The sequence below is a fragment of the Crinia signifera genome, chromosome 7 (assembly GCF_055691185.1).
Source record: "Crinia signifera chromosome 7, ASM5569118v1, whole genome shotgun sequence".
In the NCBI taxonomy this organism is placed as follows: domain Eukaryota; kingdom Metazoa; phylum Chordata; class Amphibia; order Anura; family Myobatrachidae; genus Crinia; species Crinia signifera.
The window spans coordinates 146,600,563-146,619,588 of record NC_139223.1 but is presented as its reverse complement, the minus strand read 5'-3'; the positions used below and the strand labels follow the sequence as shown (position 1 = coordinate 146,619,588).

The 19,026-nt window shown below is 45.5% G+C and overlaps 1 protein-coding gene and 1 pseudogene across 6 annotated transcripts in view; one reads left to right on the top strand and one right to left on the bottom strand.

Annotated features, from left to right (window-relative positions):
* The window catches only part of LOC146020648 (sodium channel protein type 2 subunit alpha-like), a 203,990-nt gene that overhangs the window by 86,048 nt on the left and 98,916 nt on the right, over positions 1-19,026 (bottom strand). For all 6 annotated transcript variants that reach the window (XM_083153915.1, XM_083153913.1, XM_083153912.1 and 3 more), the window contains exon 14: positions 10,390-10,628. In XM_083153915.1, coding sequence (XP_083010041.1) covers positions 10,390-10,628 — 239 coding nt within the window. The remainder of the gene's footprint in view (positions 1-10,389; positions 10,629-19,026) is intronic.
* Positions 6,437-6,639, top strand: LOC146025481 (U2 spliceosomal RNA; annotated as a pseudogene).

The following is a 19,026-nucleotide window of genomic DNA, read 5'->3' as shown; positions in this document are numbered from 1 at the left end:
CGGCTAGGACGTCACATCATCACAGAGGTGCAGCTAGTAGATGAGATACTCTCTAAGTGGTAGGTCTTTCTATGCTGGGAAGGGGCCCTACGTCACATCCGGTACTTGTGTAGTTTCACGGCACCAGCATGGCGCCGTGTGTCTGAGTCCCCTTGCGGGGCTCGCTTCGCTCGCCCACGCTGCGGGCTCGGTGGCTCGCTACACTCGCCACGCTATCTAAAATCAACTCCATGCCAACGTGGATAGTGGGGGTATGAACTATTCACGTTGGCATGGAGTTAAGTTACTTTATTTTAGATAGTTGTGGCGAGCGTAGAACCCGGAAGTAGCACGCCATGCTGGCGCCGTGAAACTACACAAGAACCTCGCATCCCCATTCCCACTGAACCTTACCCGGTTCCATGAGAGGGAAAAAACCCTGGATCCCTTGGTCAGTGAACCCGTGTTGAGCCGTATTCATTGATAGGAATCACACAGTTAACGTGCAATAACCCGGATTTCCATGTCAGTGGAAAAGGGGTAATAGTCTGACAAGAACCCATGGAAATCTGATTGGTTGCTATATATTTAGATTTAAGTACTTAGTTAATTAATTTCAGGCAAATATATTTTATTTTTATTGTGTCAGTCATCACGTTTGTAGATAAACACAAAATAATTTAAAATGTGTTCAGAAAACAGTTTTGAGAGGAAAAAAAAAGCAATAAATGTGCAGACCTGTCGTGTGGGTATTTGCAGAGGTACCGCACTAAATGACAATCTATTTAATAATGTATTTTTTTCAAAGAGAAAATAAACAACATAACTGACAACTTCAGCCAAAGTGCAGCTGCTAATTACATGGCATATGAGATGCACTGCAGTATATTAATTTTTCATGGCTTTGGTTTGAAGAGATGAAACACAGATGAAGATCTTCGCTGGCAGACCAGGAATTGAAAACTTTTGTAGAGGATTCTGGATAATCCAGAGAAGTTCTGACATTTATCTGGATCAAGTTCAAAACCATTTAAAGAATCCTTTATGGCATTATAGCATTAGCCATGAGACACAACGGCTTATTTCTAATGAGTGTGTAAGCTACGGCAACTTTGTTGTGTTTTTAACTTTTTGGTGTACTTGACTTATGGCTGCAGCCAGTATCGCACTCACTGCTGAATAGACTCTTGGGGGGGTCTACTAAGATGGGAGCTATATTTCACATGGGATGTTGCTATGGGCAACTAATCAAAATCAACATCTTCTTTATTTAGAACCTTCTTGAAGATAAAATATAGTATCTGATTGGTTTCCCGTAGCAACATCCCATCTGAAATAGAACCCCAACCTTAGTAAATTCCCCCCTTACAGTCTTAGATGGCCCATATATCTGGCACGTATGGAGACAAATTGTTTTCCCGATGATTGGGTTTGGGGGATGAGCATACGCCAACATGTTGTTAATCCTTGATTCTGGCCCTAACATAATTAGAATGAGCAAGTTGGAGATTTTTAACATGCCGCATTATATCGCCCATTTGCGTATCTGCATTCGGAATTAAGGGAAACGCCCCGTTGATGTCAGATCTGTAAAATATCAGTGGTTTTCACCCTAAGGGGTAGATGTATGAAGCAGTGATAATGGAGGAGAAGTGATAAAATTCATGGTACTTTATCACTGGCCAATCAGCTCCTGATTTTCCCTTTTTAAACCCAGCCTGTTATTAATAGTCGGGAGATGATTGGCCGGTGATAAAGTACCAGGAATTTTATCACTTCTCATCCCTTATCACTGCTTCATACATCTACCCCTTAGTCCTCCAATACCTTGAGCAGATTATGTTTTCTGTATTTCTTAGATTACGCACAGGTGATTTATAAATTATAATATATGAGTCAGTCATTAACCCAAGGTCTATAAAAAGGACATAGGGATTGAATTGCATTGGCTGGGACCTTTTGAAGCTATAACTGCCAAGCTCACTGCTGCTCATTATATTTATTATTTTACTAAAACTATTGTACATATGACTGTGTAGAAAATGAGGTGTTGCCATTAGCCCTAGTCAGATGCTATTTACTGCAAATATCTGATTTTTGTAAAATATTTATATATGTTTCAAAATTGTGGGAATGAATTGTTACACTGTAAAGCTATTTAATGGTGCAAAATGAACATGTGACATAAGAGATCACTTTGTTATTACATTCTTCATTGACAATTAAAAATAATTGTTCTTCATTGATATTCTTCATTCCTTGGTGCACAGCAGCAGTTTTACAAGCCAGCTGCAAGATTTGCCATATAAGCACTTTCTGTTTTGCTACATGATATAGCTAAAGGTGACCTCAGCCATTTCAAACAGAGCATCGGCATCCAATAGGCTGCAGTCTAGGGTGTCGAGACATGTGGTGAAACGGGTCCTTGGCCTGCTGGAACCTTTCAAGGTACAGCTGTTTGATGTGGGATTTAACCCCTTGCATGGTGGGTTTTGCTGGGGCAGGACAAACCTACCAGGGCAGGTTTGTCTTGCCCCAGCAAAACCCACCACAGATCATAACAAGCCGCCGCCGCCCCCACCCTCACCTTTGCTCCGGTGTTAGTACGCCGGAGCTCCCGTGTTGCCGCTGCCCCAGCCGCCTGTCAGTCATCAGACAGGCGGCAGGCTCGGAGATGTTTCGCGGCGGCACGGGAGGACTCGGGTGCCTGCACTCTCCCGAGTCCCCCCGAACATCCCCGAGCCTGCCGCCTACGGTACTACAGAAGGATGATTGTTGGCTGGCGGCGGGGTAGCTCCTGCGTACGATTGCCGGGTACGCCGGAGCAGAGGGACCCGGGGGCGGGACAGCAAGAGGGGTGGGGGGCTGACGGAGGGGGGGACCCCTAAAGGTAGTGTGACAGTGGTGCTCTGATGGAGGCACCACTGGCAGCGCAGTGCAGCTGAGCCAGGAAAATTTCCGGGCATACCACTTAAGTGGTTAATGGACAAAACCATGTGCACTGCAGGTGGGGCTGACGTAACATGTGCAGAGAGAGTTAGATTTGGGTGTTTTATTGTTTCTGTGCAGGGTAAGTACTGGCTGCTTTATTTTTACACAGCAATATAGATATCAGTTTAAAGTACAAACCCCACCCAAATGTAACTGTCTCTGCACAAGTTACATCAGCCTCACCTGCAGTGCATATCATTTTGTCCATTAGAGAGTGATTGTGCCTTTCCGAGTGAATCAGAATAACACCCTAAATCTGTGATTTATTTTCTACTCTGCAGGGGGAGGTGGGCTATTAGTATGCAGCCAATCAAGTGAAGTGCTCTGTCAGGGTATGCAGACTATTGTTAGAGTACAGTGTCCCTTCCTCCACTCTGATATCCTAGACTGCTGCCTCTATAGAACTGTGATCCTGCCTCATTATGTTGGAGGGGGTTGTTAGAATTTTACTGGAGATATTTTCTTATGAAGGCTTAATACAGAAATGAATTTATGTGGAAGTCACCAAAATGTTCTATTATAACATCACTTAAATGCTCTCTGTATTGTATAATGGTCACTAAGATACGCTTTGTGCTACACGGTTTCTAGATCTATATATTTTTTACATCATATCTTATTGATATGTGCAGTGCTTGATGAACTCTCCTCTGAATAGCTAAACTATAGTTTGGGTGAGTTTGCTGTCGGTTCTAGAACCACAGTTTAGTAAGGCTAGTGTTTCTACAATATACAACTAATGTAAAAAGCACTGATGATGTGACAATGTATGAGTGTGGTCTAATGTCTGGAAGGAGGGTGAATTCCTTATCATTTGGTAAATCAGTGGATCACAAAACCCCAAAATGACACAGTAAATGTGCCTCCAAATGTCTGAAAGGGAAAAGGTTTACATAAATTTCTGAAGCTGAATATGGACAAAACCGAACTTATTATCTTTCCCCCACCCAGAGCTATGCCCCCTACTAATATCTCTATCACTGTTAACAACACCATCATCTCCCCTGTTCCCCAACTCCGCTGCCTGGGTGTCACACTTGACTCCTCCCTCTCCTTTGCACCCCACATCCAAGCCCTGGCCCATTCTTGCCGGTTCCAGTTACGCAACATTGCTCGCATCAGGCCCTTTCTCTCACAGAGTGCAACTAAGCTGATCATCCACTCATTAGTCATCTCACGGCTTGACTACTGTAATGCTCTTCTCACTGGCCTCGCTCAATCCCAACTAGCTCCTCTCCAATCTGTCCTCAATGCTGCAGCCAGGCTTATCTTCCTCTCCCGCCGCTCTAACTCTGCTACTCCCCTTCAACAAAATCTGCACTGGCTTCCATTCCCCTACAGAATCCTCTTCAAACACCTCACACTCACATACAGGGCCATCTCTAATTCCATTGCTCCATATATCTCTAACCTCATCTCCATTCATACACCCTCCCGCCCTCTACGGTCAGCTGATGACTGTCGTCTCTCCTCCACCCTGATCACTGCTTCCCATGCTAGAGTACAGGACTTTGCCCGTGCTGCACCCCTTCAGTGGAACGCACTCCCTCGCTCCATTAGACTCTCCCCGACCTTGCAAAGCTTCAAACGGGCACTGAAAACTCACCTATTCATCAAAGCGTACCCTTCCACTGCATAAACCAGCTGGTTCTCCGACCCCTTGCCTGTTTCCTGTTTACATCCTGCTATCTAACCACCACCCCCTCGCTTGCACCTCTTGTAATCTGTCTGTCTCCCCTTCCTACTAGATTGTAAGCTCCTCCGAGTAGGGCCCTCTTCCCTCCTGTTGTCAAAGCCCACTTCTCTTCACATTTCACTCACAGCTCTCCTTTACTCCAACACTCAGTGACCATCTTCATACTCATCTCCATCATTGGCCTCAAGCCTCTAGCTGTATGTTGATTGGGTCCTCACTACTTATATTTAAGCTGTAATGTGTATTGAACTGTGGTGCTCTTTATTTGTACTGTATTTTTGTTATTTATTCAATGTTATGCCAAGTTTTTGTCTCCCTGTATTGTTCCTTTGTACGGCGCTGCGAAACACTTGTGGCGCCTTATAAATAAAATTATAATAATAATAATAATAAAGGATCTAATGGTGCCCATAAACATATGCGATCGGATGCGATGGGACATTGCGATACGATGTTCCATCGCATTCGATCGCTTATTATGGTGCAAAAAGGGCCCTCTTCCAGCACCCGATGTTGCATGTCATCTGTTATGGCACATCGGGTGCTTGAAAGGGCGGGCGGCGGAGTACTGTAGCACGGTGAAGCAACGCTAACAGGCGGCGGGGGGTCAGGGCGGTGACAAAATGTAATTTTTTTTAAACACTGGGAGGGCCTTTCATTGGCTGAGAGAGCTCAGTCAATCAGAGGGGTGACCTGATTGGCTGAGAGAGCTCAGCCAATCAGGGGGCCACTCACTTTTTTTAAACAGTTTTTTTTCAAATTCTGCTGCCGTTGGTGACCCCCATTGCCCGCTGGCGCTTCTTCACAGTGCTACACTACTCCTAACCCTACCGATGTTCCCTCTGGCCCCCTCCCCCTTTACCGACGCTGACGAAAGCACTCCCTCCGCCCACCGATTGCATTTGAGCGATCGCATGTGGTTAAAAACCACATGTGATCACTCATGCAAAAATACAATATCTATCGACATGATATGCAACCAGTGGGCCCGCGCATCAATGTGCATACAATCTTTACATTAATTGCACAGATGCAATTGAAATCGAAGGATTGTATGCAATATCACCCTAATGCAGTGATGGCTAACCTTGACACTCCAGCTGTTGTTGAACTACACATCCCAGCATGCCCTGATACAGTTTTAGGGGGGTATTCAATGTCAGGGGCACGGCTTTTGAGCAAGCTCGACAGCCGTGCCCCTGTCCCGTTCTCGTTTTGCTCGCCTGGAGCTCGGCAGTCGGGATTCAATGTCCCGGCCGCCGAGCGGCGAGAAGGGGGCGTGGCCGCGAGTTGATGACGAAAATAGATGAGCTCCGGCCAGGAGCTCGCCTATTTCCGGCTTTTCTCGTCAGAACGAGCCCGACAGCTTGTGCTGTCGGGCTCGTTCTGCACAAAACCCCTGTTCAATGCTGTCGGGGAAGACAGCATTGAATAGGGCCCCGCAGCCATCTCCCCCGTCGGGAGATGGCTGCGGGAGCACGCCTAACATTGAATACCCCCCTTACTATTTGGCCATGCTAAAACTGATGCAGGGCATGCTGGGATGTGTAGTTCAACAACAGCTGGAGTGTCAAGGTTAGCCATCACTGCCCTAGTGTATGGGCAGCATTACAAAAATGTTTAATTTCTATCAGTGGGAACGTGAACAAATAATAAAACAATAAAAAAATATTAACACTGAGTGCAAACATTGCTGTGAGAGATTCTCAATATATCCGTTAAAAAATGCCAGCGCCGCTCACAGCGACTGGTCTGTTTTTGGGTGCAGTATTACCTGGCCTTTTGGCTAAGATCAAGTGTAGTATCTGTTCTTATCAGTGGGTATGGACTGGCCTCTGGCAGAGAATAGAGAAAGGCTGGACTGAGTAGCTGCTCTGATGGGCAGAGGGTGTGGGACCCCTCTTTTTTGCCTGGGAGTGGTGAAAAGTCTGGCTGAGTACCTTCACCTCTGCCAGTGGTAGGAGGTGTTGTTTCCGTAAACCCACTGGTGAGAGGGGGGGAGAAACACTGGGCCTAGTAGTTTGGCTCTCTTGACGGGGTTCGTAGCCCCCGAAGGATGAGACAGTGAAAGGCTCAGTCTAGTATCCATTCCCAAGGAGCGGAGAAAGGCTGGGACTGAGTAGATGGCTCCTGTTCCAGAGGTTCGTAGCCTCTGATGGGGAGACCGCTCAGCTTAGTACCTTAACCTTGGGATCGGAGAAACACTGAGACTGAGTAGATTGCTCTTCCGAGGGGGCCGCAGCCCCTACGGGAGTCTTTCGAAAAGCCCAGTGGAGTACCCATTCCCATGCCAGGGGCTGGAAAGTGCCCTATGATGGGAGCAGAGAAACACTTGGTCGGACGCTGATCGGTCGGCTGCTTGGAGTCCGAGGCTGCACTGTGCAGGGGGTTCCGGACATGCACGGGTGATCCCAAAATCACCATGCACTAGTAAGCACTAGCACTGCGCACTTCCCTCTAGGTTAGCGCTTCACGTCCTTACCTCATCCTTTTGGATGGGGTAGGACAATTTTTCACACCCCCACCCCGGCCTTCTGGCTGGGGTCCTCTTTATTATTTATTTCCCTTCTTCTTCACGTTCGTGCACTTTTCACGTTTTCTGTAGTTTGTCACGTTTTTTTGGGTAGTGTGGTCGACCTTTCGAGCCTTCCATTTCCCCAATGTGCCGAAGCTCTCGCCTTTTGGGGAGAGCTTCGGTCCCCCCGAGGACGACCCCGAGCCGCAAGGCGGAGGGAAGTCCGCTGAGGGTCTCTCCAAACCTTCGGGTGCGGAGGACCCACCGTCCTAACCCTTCCGGGGGTTGAGGAATGAGGGTCTCTCTAAGCTTCGGCGAAGAGGACCCACCGTTTCCTATTTTCCCCTCTTCGGCCTTATGGTTGAGAGGGGTTAGGGGAAAAACGGGGCCCTTCTCCTTCGGGAGATAAGCCCATTCGATCGCACGGCCCCCTTTGCACGTGTTACCTAAACTTCTATTAATTGACTTGCTGTATTTGTATTCATTTATACCAAAAGAAAAGTCGCTGTGAGCGATTTTAGCGAATATTTCAAGGATCGTTCACAGCAATCAAAGGGTTAAACAACCTAGACTAACAAGCCTCGGTCTAGGCATGTACACAAAATGAACAGTTCTGTGGTTTTTGGACAGACTTTCCATTGCAATGCAAATTAGGCCTTTATTCTCACTGTTGTACAGGATTCTCTCCAATAATAGACACCTACATTTCTTCAGTTGTGCACAGCTCAGCTGGATGCATTCTGCATAGTCAGTACGCAGAACGCTCTGACACAATTACTGCAACACTTGCAACATGGTAAACCTTTAGATCAATAATTGCTTTCTTTAATCATTTTACAGTTGTAACACACTTGGCAATTATTCTAAAAATAAAAATATGTTTATTCTTTCACTTCATTTTATCCAGTGGAGGAAAAAACAGCAATATAGTAAAGCTGGGTATGCACGAAATTATGGTTAGACGATACATTAATATATTGCACTGCACAATGGGGGTTATTCTGATTCACTCGAAAAGGCACAATTACTATCTAATGGACAAAACCATGTGCACCGCAGGGTTCATTGGTGCTGGATTTTTGCCCTGTGACATCCTGCTCTACTCTTTTGCAGGGCCATTTTAACATATGGGCTCAATGGGAAGCTACCCAAGCCCCCCAATTCTAGGGGCCTTAAGATTGGGGTATGGGAATCTGCCTCCTGAGCTTCTTGGGAGACAGTAGAGAAAGCTCCCGGCTAGCATTCTCTTCCTACATCCCAGCCTACAGCCAGACAGTACTGTATGTTGATTGATTGATGGATGGCTGGATCTATCATCCAATCAGAGTCCATCATTCATATATAGTCAAAATCTCATCGGGAACGCATGCAGATCGCATGGGTTTTTAACCTTTGCATTTCTCGATGCGCGTTCACATATCGCAAGCAGAAAGCCTTGGCTGCATTGACTATATAGTGCAGATCTGCACTATATAGTCAAAATTCTATGCAGATCACATGCATGCTGTGCGATGCGATCCCGATGCGATCTGACCGTGTAAGATGCAGTTGCAATGGGCCCTCCCGGCCAACTTGTGATCAACGTTCTGTGCAACCATATAGTTGTTCAGATGTCCAATGGTGCGACTGATGGCTATATCCTGGTATAAAAAGTGCAGATTACAGACTTAACCAGCGGGAGTCTCTACAAATTCCAGCAGTTGCGGCATTAGCATTCATTTGTAGGAGTGCTGCATAAGAAGATGCAGTCGCAACTTCATTTAAATTAGATTATATTATTAGAACAAAAGGACAGCTGTGGCAGTCATTTAAGGGCCTCCACACCCTGAAGGGCCACACACACATAACTACAGTACATCACCAATATTAGTCTGACCCGGAGATTGAGTAGAGGGCAGAGTACACGCTACAACTGATGCCATTACAAGCAACCATGTCAGTGCGGACAGTAGAAGCCAACCGAGAGGGAAAAGGAAGAGGAATAAGAAGGTCACCTGCAGAACTATTGATATGGTAATGCATTAGAAGATGTTTCTCTTAAGACCTTGCTACAGCTTATGGGACCAACACTCGAGAACACAGAGAAGTGAATAACAGTGTCTCTGTGTGACATAATATGAACTGGGGGTATTGTCTCATAATGTGAACTGGAGGCACTGTGTGGCATAATGTGAACTTGCACACTGTCTTGTAGCATAATGTGGACTGGAGACAGTGGTGCGGGCCTATCCCGGGTGTCACCCTCCAGTGACAAGAACTGCAGTATGACCTGCAGCTCATAGATCCTGTCGATGAAGAGAGCCGACCATGCTGGAAGAGTCCCCGGGGCAGCTCACATGCCCATATGGAGAGGTAATTGGGGTCTTCACATGTGAAGCCATGCTCTTTAATCATGTGAGGAGGTCTCCTACAAATCCATGCCCTATTTATGCAAAGCCATGCCCCCTTTCCGGTGTGCATCAAGGTCTCTTGGCAGCACCAGGTGTCATATGCACCAGTGCTGCTACTCACTGGAGGAACTGTAGCATAACATGAACTGGGGGAACTGTGGAATAACATGAACTGGGACACTATTTGGCATAATATGAACTGAAGTGCTACAGTGCTCCACATATTTATGGAACTTTAATCACAAAGCCAGTATATCATTTTTATTGGTAGGGGCAGCCACAAGTTAGTTCCCTTAGTCAATCCTTAATCAAGAACTAATTATAATTCATTGACTGGCTAACGTTTTCCAGCTCTACGCAGTTTATCTCATGGCCCTGTGTAATCAGCAGTTCAGAATGAAGAGTGTCATATATGTTTTACAGTATTTATACTGAGTAAGCTCTAAAATATGTATTTTTACTGTCGTTTGCATTGGACCTGTGGGATGTCTATTCCATCCCTTAAGGTTCGTGCTTTTTCTTGTTTCTATGCTTTTTCTTGCTCTGACGCCATTTCTCTAAATTACTGGTAATATCTTCCAACAGTATTTCAATTTACGGATATAATCTAGGTTTTCTTTGGCTAAATCCTATCTTCCTTTACAGTTTTATCTACAGTCTATTATAAATGTGTGCCTGAACCAGAATGCTGAAAAGAAAAACCTACAGAAACACTCAATAGTTGCACCGTGCCCCACTTAAAATGCATTGCAGAAAATTGATCACACAGGGAAACATTTTCGACAATCAATATGCTCATTACTAAAATGATGACTTACCAGATTTCCAACAGTGAGCACGTTACTAAATTCTTCAGTTATGGGGTAATGTTCCATTGCCATGAACAATGTGTTCAAAACGATGCAAATTGTGATTGCAAGATCAACAAATGGGTCCATTACAATCATATTAAGGACATTCTTTATTCTCAGCCACGTGTCAGAGCAGTCCCATATTAGGTAAGTATTTGCAAATTTGGTCCAACAGGGCGGACATTTTTGTCTGGATTCTTCCAATTCTGTGAAATAGGTAAAAATAAATAAATACATGATTACAAGTAGTCTAGCGAATATTCAAATACTTCTGTAACCACTACACATTTTTGGAGCTGTGATAGGAAAGTAGACTGATTATTAAACAACCTTACAAGATATTACAAAAGATAATTACTCAAATAACGTTCACACTAGATCACACAATGCTATTCATTTTTTAATTACATCTATATCATTTTTATTATTAAGTTTCTATAAAGTTAGATTTTTTTATCAGTTGCACATACAGGGGTTTATTTACTAAGATGGGAGTTCTGTTGGTGATGCGATGTTGCTATGGGAAACCGTTTAGGATCTATGTCTTATTTATTTAGTACCTTCTAGATGATAATAGATATAATCTGATTGGTTGCCCATAGCAACAACCCATCTACAATAGAACTCCCAACTTAGTAAATTTACCTCATAGGGGGGTATTGAATCCCGGCCGCTATTTCCGCATGTGGAAATAGTGTCCGTCGCCTATTCAATGCTGTTGTTTTTTCTGACAGCATTGAAGAAAGTTTCCTAGAAAAGAAGTCGACAAGTCAGATGTTTTGTCGAATTCTCGGACAGTTTTCGAAAATCCACAGCCTTTTTCGACAAACCTTGGTCTTTCCTACACTCGATAGTCGGACTATTGAATTCCCCCTGTCGAGTTCCTGTTAAACGGAACGAAAATGGCCTGGGATTCAGACAGTGGGGACATTCCGACAGTCGGCATCCCAGATTGAATACCCCCTATAGTATGTCTCTAAAGATTATAAACTGCATATACAGATGTAGTGCATGTCATTGAGCCGGTGGCTGGCGATAGAATCACCAGCTGCCGCCGGAAGCCCCATTCCGACAGAGCTCTCTGTCGCCTCCCGTCGCGCCCCCACCGCCTCCCCCCCTAATCCTGCCCATCTCCCTGAAGCAGAGACGGGCAGGGATTCCGCCGCCGAGCGTGTGAGACACTTGCCCGTCCCCGTCATATGGAGTGCCTGTCCACCGGCTCTTGCAAGTGGAGGAGATCTGGTGGGAGTTGGTGCTGAATGACAGGCGCTTTATCTGTATAACTATATCAAATTCTTGTGCATGAAGAGTTAAAACTGACTCAGGGCACAATTTATAATTTATTGAATCCCAGTCTTTATCTCATGCCTACTGGTGTTTAATAATGCTGGTATGTGGGAGGAAGCAGGGGCTAACGTTTTTAACTTTTCGGAGGTACCTTGCAGAGTTTGGGAGCTTGTCGATCAGTCAAGAAAACGAAGCTGACACCGGCAATGAGACAAAAATGCTTAGCAGAGGCCAACAAATATAAACTGTGGACAACTGGGCCAAGATAAGAAATTAATTTTGCTGAAATATTAATAGCTGTGGCTGTACCAATCAGAATTAGTGGTGTGTTATGATTTTTAAAACATTAAAAAGATGCTGATGGGCACAAGGTTGCGCTAAATTGCTTTTGATCATAAGTGCAGTAGCTCACAAAACCATATTACAAGCATGGATCACTACTGATCCGCCAACACTAAAAGTGTTTAGAGAAAAGCTCTTCCATGTTTTCAACATGGAATGGATCGAGACAATATTGGACAAGGACGGACGAGTGAAAAGATTTTTGGGCACCTGGGAAAGCTACATTGCTTTCTTACATATAGCTCTAAGACGTAAAATCAGGAATCATCAAAGACACTTACTGGTATGCCCTTCAGGTGACCGTAGGGGAGCCCTTGATCGACATTAAAGGTTAATACAGGGGACAAATGGGGTTTGGGGGGGCTGGGGGATCACACACGTTCTCTCTCGCCGCTCAGAAACATAACATTAAGGATGTATACAAAAATGTCACATTGCATTACTTTAATTTTTTATTCATGTTTTAAATACAACCTATATCTGACTATAAATATACATGTCAACATATCTTTGTCTGTTCTGTGCTTATTGTATGAATACACTGATGTTTGAATAAAATATTTGATTTAAAAAAAAAAAAGGTGCTGATCCGATATCTTCCAATTGTATACAGGTTGAGGTTGGTTCCCATTGAAGAACAGCTATTTATTCTAACTACTATATTTGCTAATTATAGGTGTGCTTTTCTGACAAGAGTACTGTACAGACTATGGACGAATGAAACTAGTATGATCGAGAAGACCTGGTGATGAGTTCCATCCTGAGTTCACAAGAGATGTGCCAATCGCACAGGACAAAAATTGAAAAGCAGGACCCTCTATTGCAGTGGATCCCAACCCTGGTCCTCAGGTCCCCCCAACAGTGCACGTTTTACAGGTCACCTAGCAGGTGCACTCATTATTCAGTCACATTTTAATAGATGCACAGGTGGAGCTAATTATTTTGCCTGTGATTCTGTGTGGAGACCAGGAAAATGTGCACTGTTGGGGGTACTTGAGAACCAGGGTTAGGAACCACTGCTCTATTGGAATGAGACAAAAATGTTATGTATTTCATGAGGGTGTGGGACCATTGGAAAACATTTTTTATATATAGAAAAAAGGAGAGAACAGTTTGTCCTTAATCTGGTGCACCTATGTCATTAAAATTTAACTTTTATTGAGTATTTATAAAAGTGGCGGCGAAATATAAATGAAAAAAACACACTTAACATAAAGTGATATAAAGACTCAACAAGGACAATCAAGTATTTTCAAAAAAAATCAAAAAAACCTGCTCGCCACCTTTTTTTAAAACACTTGATTGTCCTTGTTGTGTTTTTATATCACTTTATGTTAAGTGTGTTTTTTTCTTTTATATTTCGCAGCCACTTTTATAAATACTCAATAAAAGTTAAATTTTAATGACATAGGTGCACCAGATTAAGGACAAACTGTTCTCTCCCTTTTTCCATCCTGAGTTCATCCAGCAAATTGTGAAGCATTCACAGAAGGTTATGCCCAGGTAAATTGTACATTGTCAAAGGTGTAGTGAGAAAGGAGCAGTACTGTATATTGAGATTGGAACCAGTTGTCTTAACCTCCAGACAGAGGCGTAGCTAGGGCGGAGCACCAGCTCCAGGCGCCGACATGTCACCTGGCGCCGGAGCTCTGCCGCCGGCTCACCCGCCCTGCTCCCCCGCTCCCCATTGTGCCTGTGTAATACCCCTGTGATGGGGCATCACGGCAGGGGACTTTGGTTGATGGCTGTACAGTAGGGGGGCAGAACAAGGAGCCCACATTGGCCGTGGAGAGAAGTGCCTGGTCCCTGGAGAGGAAGCCTGGGGTCGGGGGTCAGCATGACGAGGAGGAGGAGGAGAGTGAAGCTGCGTGGCGAGGGGCAGGAGGAGGAAGAGTAGCAGCGTGGCCAGCAGCGCGTGGGAGCAGAGCAGAAAGAGGGACGGAGCGGAGATTGACAGATCCAGTCCCCGGCACCCGACAGCAGCACCCAATACCCGTCAGCCGCATCACCGCACCAGTCCACGGCACCTGGCTGCCGGGTATCGGGCCGGGGACTGGAGCTGTCAATCTCTGGTGGCCACAGGAGAGCCCAGGCCTCGCTCCCAGCCTATGTACCCAGCACCTGGCCACAGTACCCAGTATCGCCGGAGCACAGCACTCAGCGTGCCAGCACCTACCTGGCCACAGCAACTGACCCCCCACAGCAGCACCCCACATCAGGCAGCGACCAGAGGGGGTATTTTCACCCTCGTATTTTTATTGAGCAGCTTTATTCTATTTTTTATCGCAGTGTTAACCCCGTGCAAGTCTGTGGGGACAGTTAAAACCCGGCGAGCACTCTCACTGCGCATGCGCCGTTTTGGGATGCCGGAGGCAGGGATGCGGCGCCATGACGATGGCGGGGGGGGGGGCGAAATATGCCCTTGCTCCGGGCACCGTGGAACCAAGCTACACCACTGAGAGTGGGAATATATGGACTATTTGTGAAAGATGACATACGGTAAAGTTGGTATTAGAACACCTTTGTTGAAACTATGTCTCTGTTTTGGACTAGCTCGGAAATAGTCCCGACCAGTGGAGGCTTCAGGGATGATGATGCAGCACACTCCACATTTCCAACAAAGGAATTAAACCAACTGCTAGTGAGTCCTTGCCTTTAATGTTTGTGTGTTTGGAGTGGCAGTTGTGTGGATCCCATATTTGAATTTTGGAATGTGCTCCAGCCCCACTTCTAGTGCCACTGCTGGTCCAAACATCAATTAAACTGAAAACATTTGAAAGGCGATGAAAAATGCAATCAGTGAAATTGTCTGTACACATTGGCGACAGATTTGGCATCATGATGATAGAATCAAGGCATTAGCTAAGAAACACATTGGGAGGAAGTTGCATCAGGTAAAAGTCGTGATCAAAGCCAAAGTTGGCCCAACCACGTTCTAGCGGAGGTATATGCTAACCTATTGCATGCAAAAGCTGTTAAATAAAATATGTTTACATAAAGTATTAAATATGGGTATTTGCCAATATTTTTATAACAAATGTATAAGAAAGTACAAAAATCCTAATTCATTGTCTAACCACTGTAGCTTCTGGGGATATCTCTTCCCATAAGATCTGTCCATTGAGAAGAGAAGACTTCCAGGTTTATGTCCCGGGAGTCCTATTGCACATACACTGTCATTGGCCTGCACGTGCACAAAAGGATCCAAAGCTTTTCTTTAAAAAAAAAAAAAAGAATCTTAAAGGCTTCTATAGTCTATAGCAGGGGTGTCCAAACTTTTTGTGACGAGGGCTAGATTCGGTGAAGTGTAAATGTGTGGGGGCCGACCTTTCAGCCTGACATTCTTTGAATAATTAATCACATCAGAATGGTCCCCCACTCTGCCCCCATTCACTCTATGTCCCCCAGCCTGCCCCTTCACTGTATTTCCCCCAGCCTGCCCCCATTCACTGTATGTCCCCCAGCCTGCCCCTCCTTCACTGTATGTCCCCCATTCACTGTATGTTCCCAACTCTGCACCCATTCACTCTGTCCCCCAGCCTGCCCCCATTCTCTTAATGTCCATCAGCGCCTCCATTCATTGTATGTCCCCAAGCCTGACCCTCCTTCACTGTATGACTCCAATTCACTGTATGACCCCCATTCACTATGTACCCAACTCTGCCCCCATTCACTGTATGTCCCCCAGCCTGCCCCTGCTCCTCCTTCTCTGAATGGCCATCACTGCCTCCATTCACTGTATGTCCCCCAGCCTGACCCTCCTTCACTGTATGTCCCCCACTCTGCCCCCTCCCTTCTCTGTATGTTTCCCAGCCCCTTGTGTGAGCCAGAGGAAGGAGAGGCAAAGCAGGCACTGCAAGGACAGGAGATGCTCTGCATGTTACGGGAGCAAGCTTCCCCCTTGCTGCCCCCCTCCCCAAACACTGCTGTCACTGTGATTGTGGAGTAGGGTGATATACGATTGCAGCAGCAGGGGTAGGGCGCCAAACACATCTGACTGTGGCGGCCGGCACCTCCTCACTGCAGCAGACAGCAAGGTAAAGGCGCGCTCGCCGGAGCCCCACCTTTAGTGTCCTGTGCTGTGCTTCCCACATCTGATGCTCTGCCCGCTTCCAGCTGGAGGCTGCGGGCCCCTTGAAATTACAGCACGGGCCGCAATTGGCCCCCGGGCCTGACTTTGGACTTGCCTGGTCTATAGTAAATGTCATCTATATTGTAGGTGATGTTGCCTATTGTGCAGAGGCTCATTTTACCATACGGAGCTGGATAAATTTGAAACACCCCACCCTCAGTGTTCAGCAAATTAGTGTAAATGTAATCAATGGCAAGGTAAGGACGCATTTTTGGTGTGCAAGTTCTTATAGGAGGAGGGTGATTAGAAATGGCACAGTACAAGTGAATACATATATACAGCAGTAGGGGTAGATTACAAAAACATCAAGTTAGGAAGATGCCCGATGGGCCAACGCGACCATGGGGCCACCTGTGGCTGGGAGAGGGTAAAGGATGACAGACCGGTGGAGTGGGTGTGTTTTGGGGTAGAGGGGTAGGGGGTAGAGTGTGGCAAGCTAGTTTTGGTGTGTACAAGGGTAGAGGGTGGCAGGCTAGTGATATGGGAGTGTAAAAGGGCCACTTTTTGGAAATATTTCCAGGGTCACTTTAAATTCCCAATCAGTCTATCACACCAGTGAAGGGCATTGTAGTGGCATTAGCATAAAGTCTCAGACACAACTGCAGGAAGAGACATAAGAACAGTTTCAACTGTGTTCGTCTCAGAATAATGCCCTAATGGGCCCCTTTTCATCCAATACAGAGGAATTGGGCCGTGGAATCAGAAAATGGGCCAGATTGCATGGGTTTAACCTCCAATAGAATGCGCAGTGCCGTACCGGCTCCGGATCGGAGACGGAGACTGTCACTGCTACACCAAGGATCCATCAGATCCCACAGAGGGGAATGGGATCGCATGCAAAAGGAACACACCCCAGGCATATCTAACTCTCGCTGTTCATGTTACATCTGCCCCACCTGCAGTGCAGTATGGTATTGCACAGTTCCTTGCTTTTATTACTTTACTTACAAATATAAATCAGGCATCAATAGATGTAACAAGTTTATAGAACCTTAAGATATTTGAAGACGTTTTATAAGTACAATTTATAAGAGTTCACTATGTATTTTCGACATTCATAATGTGTACAATGAAAAGGGGGAAACTTATGTGGAACACGTCATACAGACGTAATACTGTAATTATGGGATTTAAAGTATTTTGATATTCACAGTTTTATAAAAGCATCATGTTTAAAGTTCTAAAACGGACTCTGTCAAAAAAATTTAATTGGCATGATGAGCATGTCGGCATGCTGTATTCAAAGCAACAGGGTCCCCATTCCCATTGCCGACATTAATATCAAAACCATAATGACATCCCATCTATAATGCTCAAAATTCTGCCTTTTAGGTTTAATACAGTAACCAGTATAAAACAAGAATAAAGTATAAAGGTATAGAGACTTTTACAAACATGCTTTTAAAAATGCAACTGTATTTTGAATGTCTAGTTTTCATTTAAGAACCAGATCCCAATATAATTTGCTCCAGAGGACTAGCATGCAATAACAGTAACATACATTCCTGACTATGCAGTTCCCCAGAGAACGCTGACATTACTGTACATGCAAATGTAGTTCCAGTGATGGAGTGAATAACCTTGAATCGGACAGTGCCTGACATGTTCCATGATCAATTGGTTGGAAAAACCTGTCATATTTGTTAATGTTCAATGAGCTGAAAACTTAAGGTGTCTGTTTACTATTAACCATCACAAACATAACTCATTCTAAAACTGAAGCATTCTACAGAAAGTGACAGAGCCATGTAAGACCAGCAATACAACATGCCAGGAACTGGTTCCTCTATGTCTAGTGTGTGAATTAACCTAAATGACAATGGTTCTCCATCAGCAGATATCTTAGGTTGACTAAAAATGAGGATAGAGAGCAGAATTACAAAGGAAAATCAACAATTTCTCCTTGAACAATGGAATGGTTAATTATTGATGGTGGAATAATTAGTCTAACCATTGTAAGTACTCTCCTTACCATGTTGCAATGCAAGGGGAGCTAATGCATTTACAGTTTTTCTGTGCAGGGTAAATACTGGCCAGGGTTGCCAACCCTCCCGGAATGGCCGGGAGGATCCCGAAAATCGGGTCCCCCTCCCGGTCCCCCAGAAAGGGGGGCAACCCTCCCAGATTCAGGCTGTCCCTTTCCCCCCCTCATGTACCTTGTGGTGGCGGAAGCGTTAAATTGCCGCGATTCGCGGCATTTCGCCGGAAGGGGCGGGGCTAAATATGCAAATCGCGCATATTTAGCCACGCCCCCTCACAGGAGACCCGCGTATTGCGGTATTTGCATTACTGGGGGCAGGAACTGATGATGTCTCCATCAGGCCCCGCCCCCAGAAGTGATGTTGACAGTCTCCTCTCCGGGGTTCTCCCGGAGAGGAGATTGTAAAAGTCGGCAACCCTGATACTGGCTGCTTTTGCATGTAGCCCACACATGTTAGTTTTTATTACACTGCAATTTAGATTTCATTTTGAACACTCCCCATCCAAATCTAGTACCCCTTACACCTACAAGCCGCGTCACATCCAGGATTTTGTTCCCGGATCTAACCCAGGTGCAACCTGGCTTGTGACCCCCTTAACACTGCCCAACCCACCTGGGTTATTTAGGATGCGGTAATACCCTTTTTACACCATCCTAAATAAGCCAGGTTCGCAGGTGGTGTAAACACTCCCATTTGAAATAACCCGGGTTGTGAGATCCAGCATTTCAACCTGGGTAGTGACCAGGGTTGAACACGGATCGCTGTGCAGTGTAAACAGGGTTGATGCGACCCGGTACCTCTTCACTGCAATGGAAAAGCTGGCGGTGGGAGATGCTCTCATCTCCAAGCACGAGCCCTGGA